Genomic DNA, 16,309 nt, shown 5'->3' on the forward strand with positions numbered 1-16,309 from the left:
AGCCACCCAGGTGCCCTAAGAAGTGCCTTGAGTTTTAATCCCAGTTCTGCCACCCGCTGGTTTTATGTTCCCCGTGCACGAGTTTGGGCGGCACGGGAGCTGTTCTGTCCTCCTCACCCCTGCCCGAGGCAGCTGTTGACAGAGTGGCTTGCCCACGCTCACCCAGCTAAGCTTGAGGCCTGTCTTCTGTCTCTGAACTGAGCTATAACTTCACCTTCTTTCATCTGTAAAGCTAATTCGATGGCACTGCCTCCCTTACCCGGGTGGCCCCAAGCGGGAGCCAGCCACCACCACTGCACGCCTCGGGGCGCCGGGAAGCCAGAGGCCAGGTGGTGGTGGTGCGCAGACTGGTCTGAGGCTCATCCCCACCCACCCTTTTCTCTAGTTACTTCTTCAAACGACTCAAGTTCCTTGGAAATAAAGAACTATCCCAGGGACTCTCACTGTTCTTCCTGGCCCTCTGGCACGGACTACACTCAGGATACCTGATCTGCTTCCAGATGGAATTCCTCATTGTTATTGTGGAGAAACAGGTAGGCCTGAAGGGTGGTGGGTGAACGGGGACTATGAGAAGGGGCAAGACACTGATGACCTCTCCCCTCGCTCCCCAGGCTGCCAGCCTAATTCAGGAGAGCCCAACCCTGAGCAACCTGGCTTCCATTACTGTCCTACAACCCTTCTACTATTTGATGCAGCAGACCATCCACTGGCTCTTCATGGGTTACTCAATGACTGCCTTCTGTCTCTTCACATGGGACAAATGGTTTAAGGTAAGCGAGGGCCTTTGGGCAAGGATTGCGGGGGTGGGGGGGAGGGGTCGCTGAAACCTCTGGCGGTAAGGGATAGTCCCTGCCTTGTGTCTACCTCATTGGCCTTTATCTCCCCCACAGGTGTATAAATCCATCTATTTTCTTGGCCACGTCTTCTTCTTGAGCCTACTCTTCATATTGCCTTATGTTCACAAAGCAATGGTGCCAAGGAAAGAAAAGTTAAAGAAAATGGGATAATCTATTTCCCTGGTAAGTAAATATCCCTGTAGCTAAGCTGAACTACCAAGTGACAGAATAGAGCACAAGATTGGAGATGGGAGGCAGGCAGTATGGGACATCTGGAGTGAATCTCAAGGTAGCCTGGCTTCTAGGAAACCCCAGTGTGGGGCACGGACTTACCCGAACTCGGGTTTGCCAGGAAGAAGCTGGAAGGGCTACAGACCAGGGACTAGAAGGAGGGACTCTGACCGGCCTGCCAATCAAGTCTCTTCTCTTGCAGGTGGCCTAGAGCAGGGCTGGTGCAGAAACGACTTGTATCCCTTTCCACAGCACTCCTTCGCCTCAGAGCACAGAGAACGTAGAAGCCAGGGAGTGGGGAAGACACGGTACTCCTAGCCGTGCCTCTGCTGCCAGCCAAGTGTTCATCTGGGGCCAAAGGGGAAACTCTCGTGGGAGGAGTAGAGGGCCCATGTCTCCCCTCTGGGCTCCCCCATGCACGTTGCCTTATCTCTCCCCCTCTAGCCAGGAATCTGTTGTGCTTTTCTTCTGCCAATTTACTATGATTGTATATGTGCCGCTACCACCAACCCCCCCCATGGGGGGGAGGGGAGGGTACCAGGCCCCACCTGCTCCACTTTTTTCTACCTTGGAACTGTACCAGATAAAATCACTTCTCTTTGTTCAGTTTTTCACTGCTAGCCTTCCCGACTGCTTTCTTACAGACAGTTCTCCGGGCTCGCCATAGTGGAAACAAGCAGGGCTCACTCCCTGCCCCGCCCGGAAGCTTGGCGTCCAAGCCTTCCTGCAAAGCTCCGACCCAGATTGCAAACACCGGAACCTCACCTCTTTTCCTGAAGTCTGAGGACGGCAACCAGCTTACACCACTAGATAACTGCTCAGTTTAGAAATCCTCAAAGAACCACCAGGTTTGCAAGAACAGTATTTATAGGATAAACAAATAGCAAACGTACAGCCTTGCTTCCCCAAGCCCCCGCAGTCTTGGTGCAAGAAGGTCCCCTCCGAGCAGTGAGCTGACAGCGGGGTCGAGGGATGGCCACGGTCTCTGTCCCAGAACGAGGTGCTGCTGTCAGATGACCCCCCAGACTTCTTCAAAGGCTGTGGTGAGTTTTGCACAGGTGAGGGCTGCAGAGAGGGGGTAGTTGCTGATGGACACCGTCTTCTCTGTGTACCCCACACTGACCTAAACGAGAGAAGCAGTTCTGTCAGCTGGCTGTCACTCTCTAACAGGTGAAGCCGGAACAACACAGCTGAGCTAGTATTTCACAGAGCTATTTAATATCACATTTGTACAAAGGATAAGAAGGTCCTGACTTTTCCCCTGTCACAAATACATGCCAGCGGGCCTCAAAATATGCAGCCTGGGGCAGGATGTGGTCTTGCAGCTTTGTTCTCACCTGCTATTGCCCAAGGTCATCAAAAAATGCCAGGTATTCTTAGAATTCTAAGCCTCGGCTCTACAGAGAACCCAGGAGTTGAGCCCAGACCTTACCTGGCCATGGGCAAAGGCCCCCACCACAAAAACAATAGGGTCACTGCTGGGCACCAACTCTCGTACATCGCTGACGAATGGGATGGAAAAAGATGTGCCAATCTTCATACATCCAACCGGGAAGTGATCTGACACTGGATTCTTAATTACCTAAAGAAAGAACGCGGTGGGGGGAATCAGCCCCAGAAACAATCTCAGAACCCTACCTCCAACCAGTGGGTGCCAATACATCACCTTCAAGAGCTTTTGGGGGCCATCAGCTGCTCGAACACTGAGTTTGTGTAAAAGCTGAACTGGGGGGGAGGGGAAAGAAAGTTCAGAGCTTGGTGGTGACCCCATTTCTTCTGCCCAGAAATCTAACCAGAAAAACCCACAGTTAAGGTGGGCTCCATGTGTCCTTTAAATCCACACTGCGGTGCTAAAATGTTCCGAACGAGCAGCTGACTAGCTGGATGACAGGGAGTTCCCTCTCCCTTTTTCACTCAGCCAGGAACCTATGCGGGTCTTACCCACGCACCTGGGAAGATAATGAAGAGCCCTTTTTCTGGTATCAAACATGTTCCCCACTCCCCCCACTTAAAAAGTTCACATTTCATTTATCCCATGTCCTCTTCCTCCCTTCTTCACTACTGCCGAGTTCATTCTGAACTTTAAGTCCTAAAGATCTCACCCATGAGGCCACAAAAGCGGTCAAAGGTTCTGGGAATTCGAGTCTGGGGGTTTACTTCAATCAGCACATTCTTCTGTGTGTGGATATAAACCTGTAGCAAGCCAGCTCGGTTCAGGGGACTGTCCATCAGCATCAGTAAACTCTGAGGGAGGTAGAAACCAAGGCACGGTTCAGACTGAAGAGAAGCAGCATGCAGCTGCCTGATCTTCTGCCCAAAGGCTCAGGGGGTTGCAAGCTCTGTCCCTGGAGTTACCTGGTGAGCTATGTCTGGTCTCACTTCCCCAGGGTCCCGTCCATTCTTCAACAACACAGACTTGTGCTTGTCACAGTTGAGTAGCTCATATGTCTTCCCTACCTAAAGAACAGGGAACATGACAGAGAGCAAGATAACCTTCCTTTACCTAGACTAGTGTGGTCCCCAAATCAGCATCATCTTAATCATCATCTGGAAACTTGTTAGACAGTCAGATTCTCAGGTCTGCTCCAGATCTTCTGAATCAGAAACCCTGGGGATGGGACCCATCAAGCTCTTCAGAGGCTACTCTGTGGCCACTGACCCTTTCGCCCCTCCCACCATAACTGATCTTAGAGGGAAAACGAAAGGACACAGCCTGTGATACCACATGATCTAAACTTCTGCCCGACAAAGGAAACCAACAAAACAAAAAGGCAACCTTGTGAATGGGAAAAGGTATTTGCAAATGATCTGTCTGATAAGGGGTATCCAAAATATATAAAGAGCTTACATAACTCAGCACCAAAAAACCAAACAATGGTTAAAAAATAGGCAGAGGACCTACAGACATTTTTCCAAGGAAGACCTACAGATGGCCAACAGACACATAAAAAGATGCTCAACATCACTCATCAGGGAAATGCAAATCAAAACCACAATGAGATACCACCTCACCAGCCAGAATGGGTAGTATCAAAGATAAGAACTAAATGTTGGTGAGGATGTGGAGAAAAGGGAACCCTAGTGCACTGTTGGTGGGAATGTAAACTGGTGCAGCCACTGTGGAAAACAGTATGGAGGTTCCTCAAAAAATTAAAAATATAAATACCATACAATCCAGTACTTCTACTACCCATATTTACCCAAAGAAAACAAAAATACTAATTTGAAAAGATCTATGCAGCCCTGTATGTTTATTACAGCGTTGTATTTACAATAGCCAAGATTTACAAGTGTCCCTTGATAGATGAATGGATAAAGAAGATGTATATTGAGAGGCACCTGAGTGGCTCAGTCAAGCATCCAACTCTTGATTTTGGCTCAAGTCATAATCTCCCTCTTTCTCTCCTCCCCTCCCAATGGGTGCATGCGCACTCTCTCTTTAAAAAAAAAAAAAAAAAAAAGGGCGCCTGGGTGGCTCAGTTGGTTGAGCGACTGCCTTCGGCTCAGGTCATGATCCCAGGGTCCTGGGATCAAGTCCCGCATCGGGCTCCCTGCTCTGCGGGGAGCCTGCTTCTCCCTCTCCCACTCCCCCTGCTTGTGTTCCCTCTCTCGCTGTGTCTCTCTCTGTCAAATAAATAAATAAAATCTTTAAAAAAAAAAAGGGGGGGGGGCGCCTGGGTGGCTCAGTTGGTTAAGTGACTGCCTTCGGCTCAGGTCATGATCCTGGAGTCCCAGGATCGAGTCCCGCATCGGGCTCCCTGCTCGGCGGGGAGTCTGCTTCTCCCTCTGCCCCTCCCCCCTCTCATGTGCTCTCTCTCATTCTCTCTCTCTCTGAAATAAATAAATAAATAAATCTTTTTTAAAAAAAAGGTATATTGAACAGTGTTTGTATATGAAACTGCTTTGTAAACTGTAGGTTCCTCAAGTAATTAAGCACAAAGCCAGAAATAATCCTGGAATAACAGGGGCATGACTGAGCAAGGGATATTATCCTGGCAACTCTGTATACTAGAAAAGTCACCAGCTAGAAGTGTGATACTAAAAATCTGGCCTGATAGATCTATAGCAGCTAAAAAAAAAATTGCAATTTGGAGTCATAAGGAGCATTAAAACGATCAGTAAAAAGTCTTAAAAACATGCCATTAAATATAAATACCAGATTTGAAACGCTATGTTTCTATGTATCAAAAGAACATTTGTATGTCTGGCAACTTGAGATAGATAACTCCACAAAATTAGGGGAAAGAAGCATGTAGATTTTGAAACTAACTGAAATGACAAAAATGTCAGAGTAAGCACAGGAAAAGAACAAAGGACCAAGAAACACCTCCATGGGACACTCTTGGATATCGAAGAAAAAGAACTTCTTGAATAGAACAATCTAGTTTCTACCCATTAGTTATAACTAGGAGTTTTGTTCTTTTAATGAAATAGAGATGAAAACAGAGTACTTTACATATAGTCATGGTAGGTAATGGTTTATGAAACTTTTGGTATTTTATAGTTGCCCGTGTGTACTTGCTCACAATGTAATTTTTTTTATTGTGGTTTGTGGTTAATAAGCTTGAAAACCACTAACTAGAATAATCAGAGAATGAATACTGTATGCATTTTCTGTAACAGGTATTGGAGATATTAAGAATTTTTAAAACCTTATTGCCTACCCTCATGGAGGAGCCTTCTAGTGGAAGAGACAAATGGTAAACAACCACATGAAGCCACAACCAAATTTTGATGAACATTATGAAAGAAAAGTGAACCATCTGGTTCATTAAAGGATTATAACAGGAAGTCCTGATTTATACCAGGAAGGGAGTCACTTCTATAAGGAAATAATACTTAAACTGATAACTGAAGATTGAGCAGCAATAATAAAACTCAGTAATTTTTAAGTAAATGAACATTAAGTAGGAATTAATGAAGCAAAGAGCTGAGTAAAGGGAGCTTCCATTAGGAAACATTATGTGTAATGGCCTTAGGATATCAGAGAACTTAGTGCTTCCAAAGAGCTTAACGAAAGGCCAATGAGTCTGGAGTATAAGGAATAAATGGGCGAGAGCAGGCTCAGTGAGGCTATCAGAACAATACCAGCACAAGGCAGGGAAAAGAAAACAGTACAGATTTCAGCTAGCTATGAATTCAGTCACCCCTGGAGCACCATTAATGACAATTTGACCTAAACTCTTCCAGCATGCTCTAAGAATTTTAATTTGACCATGACCTTTTCAACTTCTTTTTTTTAATAGACTGTATGAGTGAGGCGCACGAGGGGCTGGGACAGAGGGAGAGAGAATATCTTAAGCAGGCTCCATGCTCAGCGTAGAGCCAGACGCGGGGCTCAATTTCACGACCCTGAGATCATGATCTAAGCCAAAATCAAGAGTCAGATGCTTAACCAATTGGTGCCCCCTTTTCAACTTCTTAATAAAGAACCTAGAATCAATAACAATAGTAGTAATTCCAAATGACAGACATTATTCTAAAGTCTTTACTGATACTACCTCCTTTTATCCCCCTAACCCAGTAAGGTAAGTACTATCATCCCCATGGAGCACATGAAGACACAAAGTGGTTACATGACATTCAGAATTAATAGGCTGGAAACAGAGCAAGCAATTAAGTGAGGGATGAATATCAGATCCTATAGTTAAGTTAGAAATATCAATTACCTAAGAAAAATGAAAAAGGGGGGGCTTTCTAGACTGCAAGCTTAGTATAGTAACTGGTTGAGGAAGTAAAGATGGAAAAGAGTCACAGCATACATTACTATCAAAATAATACTTTCAAAGCACTTTCAAAGTATTAACCCCCACTTTACAAACTGAGGACTTGTTTTCTCAATCAAAATCACACACTCTAAAATAAGTATAAAAACCAAGATTAAAACCCAAGTATGGAGAAAAAAAAAAACCCAACCAAGTATGACTTATAAACCAGGGCTATTTCTTCTGGGCCTACTCACTGGACAGTCAGTTTAGGCCTAAAGGGTAAGAGAACCAAGAAAGAGAATGAGAACACTGCAGTTTTAAAATAGGGAATTGCTGGATTTATTCAGGAAAACAGCCGAATGACGGTTAAAAAAAAAAAAAAGGATTTAAAAATATTAAAGGATAATCTGATCCAGTGTTTCGAAGTGGATAGTAATATAAAGGAGGGTGACAACAGAGACATGTTAACGAAATAAAACACAAAAGTCCTGACAAAAGGCTTGGGCAAACTGAGCTGCAGTAACTACCTTTCTCCTTTGCTCAAGAACTTACCTTAGGATATGGGATGACCGATGGACAAATCTCCCCTCCCCTCCTCTCGCCCTTAGATGACTATCACAGAATCCTAGTAAATCAATTGGCAGCCACAACCGGACAGCTGCAATAGGATTCAAGAAGGACAGAAGAAAACGACTGATGCCAAGCCAGGATGTTAAACCAAGAGACAATCACCTAGGCCACTCTTCCTCCAAAAGGATGTTTCACCTCTCTCTGCCTCCCCAACCACTTTGAGCCTCTCACCCTCACCCCTGGGGGTCCCATCCTATCAATCTACTATTTCTCCACTTCCTCGTCCCAAACTACCTTGACTGTCTCCAGACTGGCCCCTTCCAGCACCACAATGAGCCTTCGCCCTCCGATCTTGTTCCCCGCCCCGAGTCGGGGCCGCTTGGGAGCCACAGCATCCCAGTCCTCTCCCTGCTCCCCACCGCGTCGTTCACGAGGTTGGAATCCGCCACTGGGCGCAGCCATCTTGCCACTGGACCGGAAATTGCGCTAAGGTCCTTAAATTAAACCTCGCCCTACCCCTAATCTCAAGCTTCTTTCCGGCTGCCATTTTGAAAGTGGGCACTTGGAAATGGCAATGGCTAGCAGTCTCACGCTAATGAATCCTCTCTGGAAGGGCGAGTTCCAGAAAGGGGCGGGAACTTCCGAATGCGTAATTCCTGTGCGCGAAGTTCGCGTCCGCTGTGGGCGCCGGGGAGGGTTTAGAAGGGAGCGCACTTCCGGTGCCCTTTCTTCCGCGAGCACCGCGGGCCCCGGACCCTCGTGTGAAGGGTGCGATCTCCGAACTGGAGTGGGATTGAGGTGGGCGGGCACCCGCTTCTGACCTCTGGTGCCGCCGGCCTCAGGATCGGACATGGCCCAGAACTTGAAGGACTTAGCGGGACGGCTGCCCTCCGGGCCCCGGGGCATGGGCACGGCGCTGAAGCTGCTGCTGGGGGCCGGCGCCGTGGCGTACGGCGTCCGCGAATCCGTGTTCACCGGTGAGCAACCTCTGCCCGCTCTCCGGACTCCTCCCATCCCCCCCAGATCCCCTGCCCGGTCCCGCCGGGGCCCCGCGCACACCCACCCCCTCTCCCCGCCCCACCAGAGGCTAGTACATACTCTCAGCAGCGTTTTGGCCTGATCCCCACCCCTCTCCCCACAGTGGAAGGCGGGCACAGAGCCATTTTCTTTAATCGGATCGGTGGCGTGCAGCAGGACACCATACTGGCCGAAGGCCTTCACTTCAGGTAATGGCGGGCAGAGTGGACTGACCCTGACCCTTCACCCTTGAAAGCCAACCCACCAGTGGCTGCAGTAGGACTTCAAAGGACTCAGCGCTGCCCTTTACTTCTCCTGGACATTGGGTGCTGCCCCAAACTCCTGCAGCACATAAACTGTTCTCCAGAGGGAGAAGAGAATTTCTCTTTGTCCGTGGTCGTTGAGAGATGGAGCAGGCCAAGAAACACGTGGGGAGGAAAAACCAGGCGAAACTAGTGAAACTGCAGTCTCCTAATACCTGTCCATGTTCCCTCCCCTGCAGGATCCCCTGGTTCCAGTACCCCATCATCTATGACATTCGGGCCAGACCCCGAAAAATTTCCTCCCCCACAGGCTCCAAAGGTAGGTCTGGGCACTTGGTAGTCCCTGGCAGGTGGCTACATAAAGTAAGCAAAGGAGCCTGGCAGGAGATCCTAGGGGAAGAGGATAGCGTCACATCTCTTGGGCCTTGGTTTCCAAATCTGCAGAAGAGCTATAGTAAAAGTATCTGCTTCTGAGGTTAAAGCAGTATATTCTGGACATTCTGTGTGTTCACCCGTATCTATCTAAACAGTCCCTCCCCGCTAATGTAAATTCAGCGAGAGTACTGTTTGTCCTTTGTCTTATTCACTAACTAGATCAAAGCCTTATTGTAAAGCCTTGTTTTCTTTTAACTGCTTGACTACTTCTATCCACTAGTGTCCCCTCTCCTGGGGAAACTTGGCCCCACTTTTCACTGGAGCACCTGTTCCTTGCCAAACCATACATAGAAGCGGTCTTTGAGATTCCCCAGACTTCTTTCCCTTTCACACACACACACACACAGAGGCATGTACACACTAGTTCAGGTAGCTCACGTGTAATGTACCGTCTTGTACTGTATTTAGTGCAAGTGGCTTAACATCCCCTGAATCCTAGGCCCTGGTAATAAAGGATTCATAAAACGCGATCCTTGTGCTCAAGTCCATACAGTCTAGTAAAGAAGGCAGGTGATGGGGTGCCTGGGTGGCTCAGTTGGTTAAGTAACTGCCTTCGGCTCAGGTCATGATCCTGGAGTCCCGGGATCGAGTCCCGCATCGGGCTCCCTGCTCAGCAGGGAGTCTGCTTCTCCCTCTGACCCTCCCACCTCTCATGTGTGCTCTCTCTCTCTCTCATTCTCTCTCTCAAATAAATAAATAAAATCTAAAAAAAAAAAAAAAAGAAGGCAGGTGATTATGATGCAGCATGAGAGAGCCTGCAGTAGAGGTTGAACACAGTACAGAAGCAAAACGAGAGGTCAGCTCTACTGGTGGAGAGCTGGCGGGTCGACAAGACCTTACAGCGGCAGAGGCCACATTTGGCCTGTCACCCTGCACAGCACTGCACCAGGTGTAGAGAGCAGAGGAGGAGAAAATGCTTGGGGAAAGGTGCTTGGCTAAAAGGCCAAATGAGGCCCCTGGGGCCTTGTCCAGCCACTGCTGACCTCACTCTCAGACCTGCAGATGGTGAACATCTCCCTGCGAGTGCTGTCTCGACCCAATGCCATGGAGCTTCCCAGCATGTATCAGCGTCTAGGGCTAGACTACGAGGAGCGAGTGCTGCCGTCCATTGTCAACGAGGTGCTGAAGAGTGTGGTGGCCAAGTTCAATGCCTCACAGCTGATCACCCAGCGGGCCCAGGTCTGACCTGTCACCCTCTACATGGCTTCCCACCTTCCCTCCTAGGCCTGGAGCAGTGGGTATTAGGAAGGGCAGCTTATTAGAAAAGGATCATGACCCTAGATCCCTTTTCACCTCAAAGCTGTACTAATGGCCAGTGTGGGAAGTGGGTGGAGACCGGTGCTCAAGAGCTCTGAGTAGGAAGCATGGGAGAAAACACTAGCAAGGTCTAGAGGTACATATTGTGCTGGGGAGAGCGGGAGATGAGGAGTCACTGTGACCTGCTGGGAAGATTGGACTAAGTCCTTTCCAGCTCAGATATTCTAGCTGCAGAACCAAGGAAGGGTTGTTTTCTGCCATTTTCTGGTGATCTGGTATTCAGACGATCCCAGCAATACCCCTCCCTTCCAGTTCTCCAGTACCTTCAATCTGCCTCTCCCTGACCCTCCCTGTCAAGGTATCCTTGTTGATCCGGCGGGAGTTGACAGAAAGAGCCAAGGACTTCAGCCTCATTCTGGATGATGTGGCCATCACAGAGCTCAGCTTTAGCCGAGAATACACAGCTGCTGTGGAAGCCAAACAAGTGGGTGAGTTACAAGAGGACTAGGGCCAGGGTTTCTGAGAATGCAGGAGGCGGAATGGGGTCTCTGACATCTCACATCTGTGACCCCCTGACTCTCTCCCACCACAGCTCAGCAGGAGGCCCAGCGGGCCCAGTTTTTGGTGGAAAAAGCAAAGCAGGAACAGCGGCAGAAGATTGTGCAGGCTGAGGGTGAGGCTGAGGCCGCCAAAATGATATCCTTCTGCTAGGAGAGGTCTCTGCCCAGCCCCTGGAGCACTTTGCTTCCCCCTTCTCCCACCTGGGCTGGCTGATGACACTAAGGCGAATGTGACTCCGTGCTCTCTGGTCCTTGGCTCCCTGGGGGTGGAGGTTTTGAATGGGATCTGAAATCTTCGTGGGGTGCCCGAGGCCTGGCTCCTCACTGTAAGGCAGATCCATAGCATCACTGGCCTTGCCTCCAGTTCTGCTGCTTCCAGTTCCTGGCAGCTGCCTGCAGGGGGGCCCACAGTGGGGGGCCAAAGTGGGACTGGGCACGAGCTGTCTGAGCACAACCTTGGATCTGACAGCCCAGAGAAGGGCTGCAGTGGTAAGGATGGGGCCAGGGGTTGCGACCGGACCTTGGGTGAACCCTTAACCCCAACCTGCTCACCTTGGAGAAGCCCTGAGCAAGAACCCTGGCTATATCAAACTGCGCAAGATCCGGGCAGCCCAGAACATCTCCAAGACGGTGAGTCTGGGAGCCCAGCATTCCCCGCAAGGCGGCCATGAGTCTGGAATTGTTTTAAGTGAAAACATGTTGAAGCAAGGGGATTAGAATCTTGTTTGTTGTGGTTTCTACTCAAACTGTCTCCTCCAACATGCTTCCTCCATCAAACATGATTTCTGTGGGCTCCCTGACCTTTTCATGCCTCTGTCACGGTGCTAATACATTACAGTTGCTCGCTGCTCTGGGCCTTTGTCTGAGTGCAGAAACCATGCCTTCGCTCATTGCCAGAGGCCTGTTCCTAACCCAGCGTATTCCATCAGTGGTTACAGAATTGCAAGGTCAGGGTCCAGATGTGAATACTAGCATCTGTTTTTTATTTCTGGCCCTATAGATTGCCACATCACAGAACCGTATCTATCTCACTGCTGACAACCTCGTCCTGAACCTACAGGATGAAAGTTTCACCCGGTAAGACACACGACCTACACAGTGGGGTGTCACAGAGAGCATGGGACTTGAGTCTGGTTGCTTGAAAGACATCGTTTGTCTGAACCAAAGTTAGAATCGTGGGTGGTTGACAGCCCCTAACTTGACTCTCCTAAGATTGGTTTTGTGGGATCAAATAGGATTATTCGTGTAAAAAAGCACTCGAGCTGTGAGGTTTGGTCCTAACTGAGAAGCAGTGAAAGATGATACTCTGTACTCGTACTCGGAAGCCTTAAAATGGCTGCTCGAGGGCATGGAAGGATGCTAGAAAGGACAGACGAGAAATGGTCGTGGCCAAGGGAACCAGCCTCTTCTCAGAGCGAGATTCCTGGCTTCCAACCATTTGTCTTTTTCTCTTGGGAGCGAAGGCAGGTTTAGAGCAGGTGGGGCCTGACGTTGTCAAATGACCTGTGCATTTCTCTTCTCTTTCTGTGCTTCCCCTTCATCCGGTGACCCGGTATCCACAGAGGCAGGTAAGTTGGTGACGCGTCCTTGTTTCTCTGGGGTCTTGCAGTTCATCTCCCAGTACCTGCCTCTTTCCCCACCGCCTCTCCATTCTCACCTCATGACACACGCCCCCTCACTCAGGGAGGAGGGAGTGGCCTGAGTTCTTCTGCCTCTCGCATTTATGTTCTCTAATAGTGCCATCTGTCCCATTTCCACAGTGACAGCCTCATCAAGGGTAAGAAATGAGCCTGGTGACCGGGAACTCCACTCCCAGAGAAGAAGTGGATCTGTTCCTCCCCTGGTTTTTGAGGAGCCAGCTTAGGGTCCAGCGCACCCCCATCCCACCCCCAGTATCATGTGATGGTCCCTCTCGCATCTGTCCTCCCAACCCTTCTTGGATGAACAAAGCCTGACAAGTTTTCTGGGGAATGATTTTGCTCCTCCCTGTGTCGGCCAGAGGTGTTGGGACAGTGTGATTTTGGAGTGATTGCCTACAGTGTTGGTTCCTCCCTCCAGGTCGGGAGGCGACAACCACCATCCCAGGAATTCTCAATAAATTTTTATTACTTAAACTCAAGTCTTTATGCGTCACGTGTTTGAGCCGGGTGAGGGGAGGCACGCATGCGCAGGTTCAGGTCCCGCACTCCTGGGCCTTTCCTCGTATCTGCCAGCAGGGGGCGCAAAGATTCTGACCAGGGCTGTTGAGGAGGAGTTGCGGACCCGCGCCGGCTGCGGCCCGGCTGCTCACCGTGGAAGCCCAGTTGAGTCAAATCCAAAACGACCCAAGCTGGGAGCAACAGGTCCTCGGATACTGCGGCCCAGCTGCACTTTTCACTCCACCCTCCATTTCTACCACATCACCAGTGTTTATTCACCAACATTTCCTTTTTTAAGGCTGGAGCAGCTGTGGCTTTGCTGAGCTAGACCAAAAAAATCTGATGTCCCCACCACGAGCTGCTTCCTTGGTAACAAGGCTCCATGTAGCTGTGGGGGAAACCATTTGCGCCTGTCGAGGGACTTTGTGTTCAGAAGCCCAGAGGATCAAGTTCCTTGCCGGGGGCTACCTACACTCAAATTTCTCAGTCGCCAGATGTGAGAAGCCGTTTGTGAAACAGGGTTTTACCTGCGGAGGTAGGCTCTTCACGCCAGCACCCCTGGGCCCCCAACAGAGCAGGTGCCCGTCTTCAGTCCCTACACGGCCGCCTCACATCCTTCCCAAGACAGCCCTCGGCAACTCAAGCAGCAGAGAAATGAAGCCACTGCTTGTGCCCGAATCACTCCACAGCCCCTATGTCCCCATCCCTTGTCTTTATGGGGAGACAAGGAACATTGGGAACCATTAGCACTGGGGGCAAAAGTAAGTACAGGAATTACAGAGTACGTGGTAGGGGAGGAGAGGAGTCTTACAGGGTTAGGGACTGGGCTTCGTCTTCCAGTTCTCAGATTGTTGGAGAAAAGTAGATTAACGCCCCCCTGCCCTGCAGGTGAGTGTCATAAAAAGGACAGGGAGATGGGGCAGGTACGGCTTCCCACTCCTCAGGAGCTAGGAGCCTACGATGAAATCGACAATCAGACAAAAGACAGGCCAAGTGACCCGAACCAGTCCACCACGAGGTCCTATGCACACTTTCCTTCTTTCGCCTTCCCAAGGCGGGAAGGGAATGGAGGTACCTGGCGAACGAGTATGTTTCCAAATCCTGCGGCAGCTCTCAGGGCAGCCATTTTGTCTCCTCCCCGTTGCTCCCCTTTTCTAGTGATGTACCCCCCTCACCCAGCGGGGTAAAGGTCAGAGGTGGTTCATCAGGAGGCCTCCACGGTCTTCGGGGCTCCCTGAAGGTCGCTGCCGAGGGAGCCGGCCCGGGGGCCATCTTTACCAGACAGTGTTAGGAGCTTCACGATTAGACCATCCAACACTGCACTGGAAGATGGACCCAGAGCCGGCGGACGCGCAGCTCCAGGCCGGAGCTGACCAGCTGCTACCGGGACCCTGGCCGCCGGCCAGGCGAGGTCTCCTGAGAGTATGTGAGCCACTCCCAAGCTCACGGTTAGCTGTGGGTTCTGGACCCACCGGATGACAAATCACACCGGGGTGGGGGAGGGGCTCGGGGCCATTGTGTCCCTTCAGTGGGCAGCCAGCCAACCGAGAGCCACCTCTTCTGCAGCACCCTTCGCTCAAGATGAAGGGGCTTCCACGGTGTGCGGGGAGGTTCGGCAGAGTGACGGCAGCCTGCGGGAGGGGGCCGGGGGGCCTGAGGCGATAGATGTCGCTGACACAGGGACAGGGGCCTCCATCATTACCCGGCAGTATTAGAGACTCCCAACCAGCACCCAAACACTGCTGGGTAAGACGGGGGCCCCTGCCCACCTCCGGCCCAGGCTCCCTGTGGAGAGGCTGCAGAAGCCTGGCTCCCATCCCCCCACCCCCCCACCCCCCCAGTCCCTGGGGACACTTCCGGGTGAGCCCCGTAGCCCGCCACCAGCCCCACCCTGAGCTGCGGAGCCACCGAGACCCAGGCAGGTCTTCCGCAGCCCCCTGCCCACCTGTTCTCAGCCTCGGAGCCCCTGCCCCCCGCTGCCCCCCCAACACCAATTCATCGGCCCTCAGCCCCACTCTGTGGCCCCTGACTAGGCCCCAGAATCCCCCTCCCAGTGGCCTTTACCTGTCCCCGGGCCGCCTGCCCCCCCCAGAGTGAGTGCCGAGGAGAGGAAGGGGAGTCAAGGTCCAGGACTCAAAGGCCCAGAGGCCGCCTGCCCCCGGCCTCCACTCTTCCTCCTTCCTTCTCCGCCCGCCTGGCAGCGCAGGCTCCTCACCTGGGCCCCGCCCGCCGCCCCTGCGCACAGGTGTGTCCTCCTGCCATAGGCTGCCCCCCCACTGCCTTAACCCCTTCCCTCCCAGGGCCCACCGTAGGCACCTCCTCTGAGGCCTGGCCACCTCGCTAGGCCTCCCATCCCTTCCTACAGGTCCCTTCTCGCCCGCCCGCCTCCTTTGGCCCCCTGGGCCTACACTCGGAGCCTGGGGTCCAGCAGGAAAAGAGAGGGGCTGCCTTCGGGCCCCTTGGCCTGCCTCCTTGGCCTGGCCCAACAGCTACTCCTGCCCTGGCCGGCCCCTTCCTCTAAGGCCTCCTACCCTGCCCAAGGCCAGAGAGCCCTGAGGTCAGCGAGGGGTCCGCTCGGCAGGGACTGGGCTGTGCCCCCAGCCTGTGCTGGGCAACCCTGCGTGTTGAAGGGCAGGCAGGGCCCGGCGGGGTGCCTCCCTTGTCCTCAGCCCTAGTGTTGGGGAGCCCACCCCACCAGGAGGCCAGCACAGACCCTACCCATTAAAGGGCTGAGCCGCTCTCCAGCAGCCCTCGCAGTGGTCCGGTGGGGAGAAACGGCCACCTGCTGGGGGGGCGGGGGGACCGTGCACCCGCAGGGCAGAGCTGCTCCTGGACCCACCTCAGTGCCCTGCGGCCAAGTCCCAGCCCACAGGCAGTTAGCCCTGGGGTGGTTAGAGGGCTGGGACCCGCCTTTCTTTTGTGCAGCTCTAGGCGTCGCTGGGAGGGGAGCCCGGGGCCCACAGGTGATGCCCCACCCACCCGCCCCCAGGAGGGCGATGGCTCCAGGGCCTCTCGTGTGGCCCAATCCAAGCTCTCCTCTCTCTCTGTCTCCTTTGTTTGCGTCCTTCCTAGCACCTGTCCGTTTGTATCTGCTGCTTGTGGCCGGTCTCCTGGCTGCACAACAACGGGACCTGTCGTGTGCACACCATGCCCCCCCGCACTGTTCCAGTGCCCGTGACACAGTGGACACCCGGCAACAAAGCACGCGCTCAATGACACTAAGGGTCAGCCCGCTCCTCAGCCTCTCCTGCAGCAGGGACCCTCACGGGCTAAAGGCTCCAGGAGACAGGCTTC

At 51.9% G+C, this 16,309-nt stretch overlaps 3 protein-coding genes and 1 non-coding gene across 5 annotated transcripts in view; 3 read left to right on the plus strand and 1 right to left on the minus strand.

The window, feature by feature from the left end:
• The window catches only part of LPCAT3 (lysophosphatidylcholine acyltransferase 3), a 46,609-nt gene extending 44,928 nt beyond the window's left edge, over positions 1 to 1,681 (plus strand). The window contains exons 10-13 of the mRNA XM_045873929.1: positions 386 to 533; positions 612 to 770; positions 891 to 1,019; positions 1,270 to 1,681. Coding sequence (XP_045729885.1) covers positions 386 to 533; positions 612 to 770; positions 891 to 1,007 — 424 coding nt within the window. The 3' untranslated portion in view covers positions 1,008 to 1,019; positions 1,270 to 1,681. The remainder of the gene's footprint in view (positions 1 to 385; positions 534 to 611; positions 771 to 890; positions 1,020 to 1,269) is intronic.
• Positions 1,682 to 1,912: 231 nt separating this feature from the next.
• On the minus strand, positions 1,913 to 7,926 carry EMG1 (EMG1 N1-specific pseudouridine methyltransferase). 2 transcript variants are annotated; one of them, XM_045873931.2, is made up of 6 exons: positions 7,640 to 7,918; positions 3,423 to 3,524; positions 3,170 to 3,311; positions 2,734 to 2,792; positions 2,500 to 2,649; positions 1,913 to 2,190 (listed from the first exon to the last, which is right to left on the minus strand). In XM_045873931.2, exons 1-6 carry the CDS (start codon positions 7,805 to 7,807, stop codon positions 2,077 to 2,079), a joined length of 735 nt encoding a protein of 244 aa, XP_045729887.1. In that variant the 5' UTR covers positions 7,808 to 7,918; the 3' UTR covers positions 1,913 to 2,076. The 2 variants fall into 2 exon arrangements, with proteins under 2 accessions (XP_045729887.1, XP_064447702.1); XM_064591632.1 differs by lacking the exon at positions 3,423 to 3,524 and having other exon boundaries at positions 7,640 to 7,926.
• PHB2 (prohibitin 2) lies at positions 7,916 to 12,996 on the plus strand. Its single transcript, XM_064591630.1, has 9 exons — positions 7,916 to 8,322; positions 8,487 to 8,571; positions 8,865 to 8,944; positions 10,055 to 10,239; positions 10,676 to 10,805; positions 10,910 to 11,013; positions 11,430 to 11,507; positions 11,878 to 11,954; positions 12,440 to 12,996. The coding sequence occupies exons 1-9, from the start codon at positions 8,196 to 8,198 to the stop codon at positions 12,447 to 12,449; spliced, it is 876 nt and encodes a 291-aa protein (XP_064447700.1). The 5' UTR covers positions 7,916 to 8,195; the 3' UTR covers positions 12,450 to 12,996.
• LOC123845171 (small nucleolar RNA U89) lies at positions 11,084 to 11,345 on the plus strand. Its single transcript, XR_006791003.1, has one exon. It is a non-coding gene; the product is annotated as a small nucleolar RNA U89 (small nucleolar RNA).
• Positions 12,997 to 16,309: the final 3,313 nt, after the last annotated feature.

Source organism: Mirounga angustirostris, unplaced genomic scaffold, assembly GCF_029215605.1.
Source record: "Mirounga angustirostris isolate CCGP_5_RB_7025 unplaced genomic scaffold, mMirAng1.0.hap1 SCAF_5, whole genome shotgun sequence".
Classification (NCBI taxonomy): Eukaryota; Metazoa; Chordata; class Mammalia; order Carnivora; family Phocidae; genus Mirounga; species Mirounga angustirostris.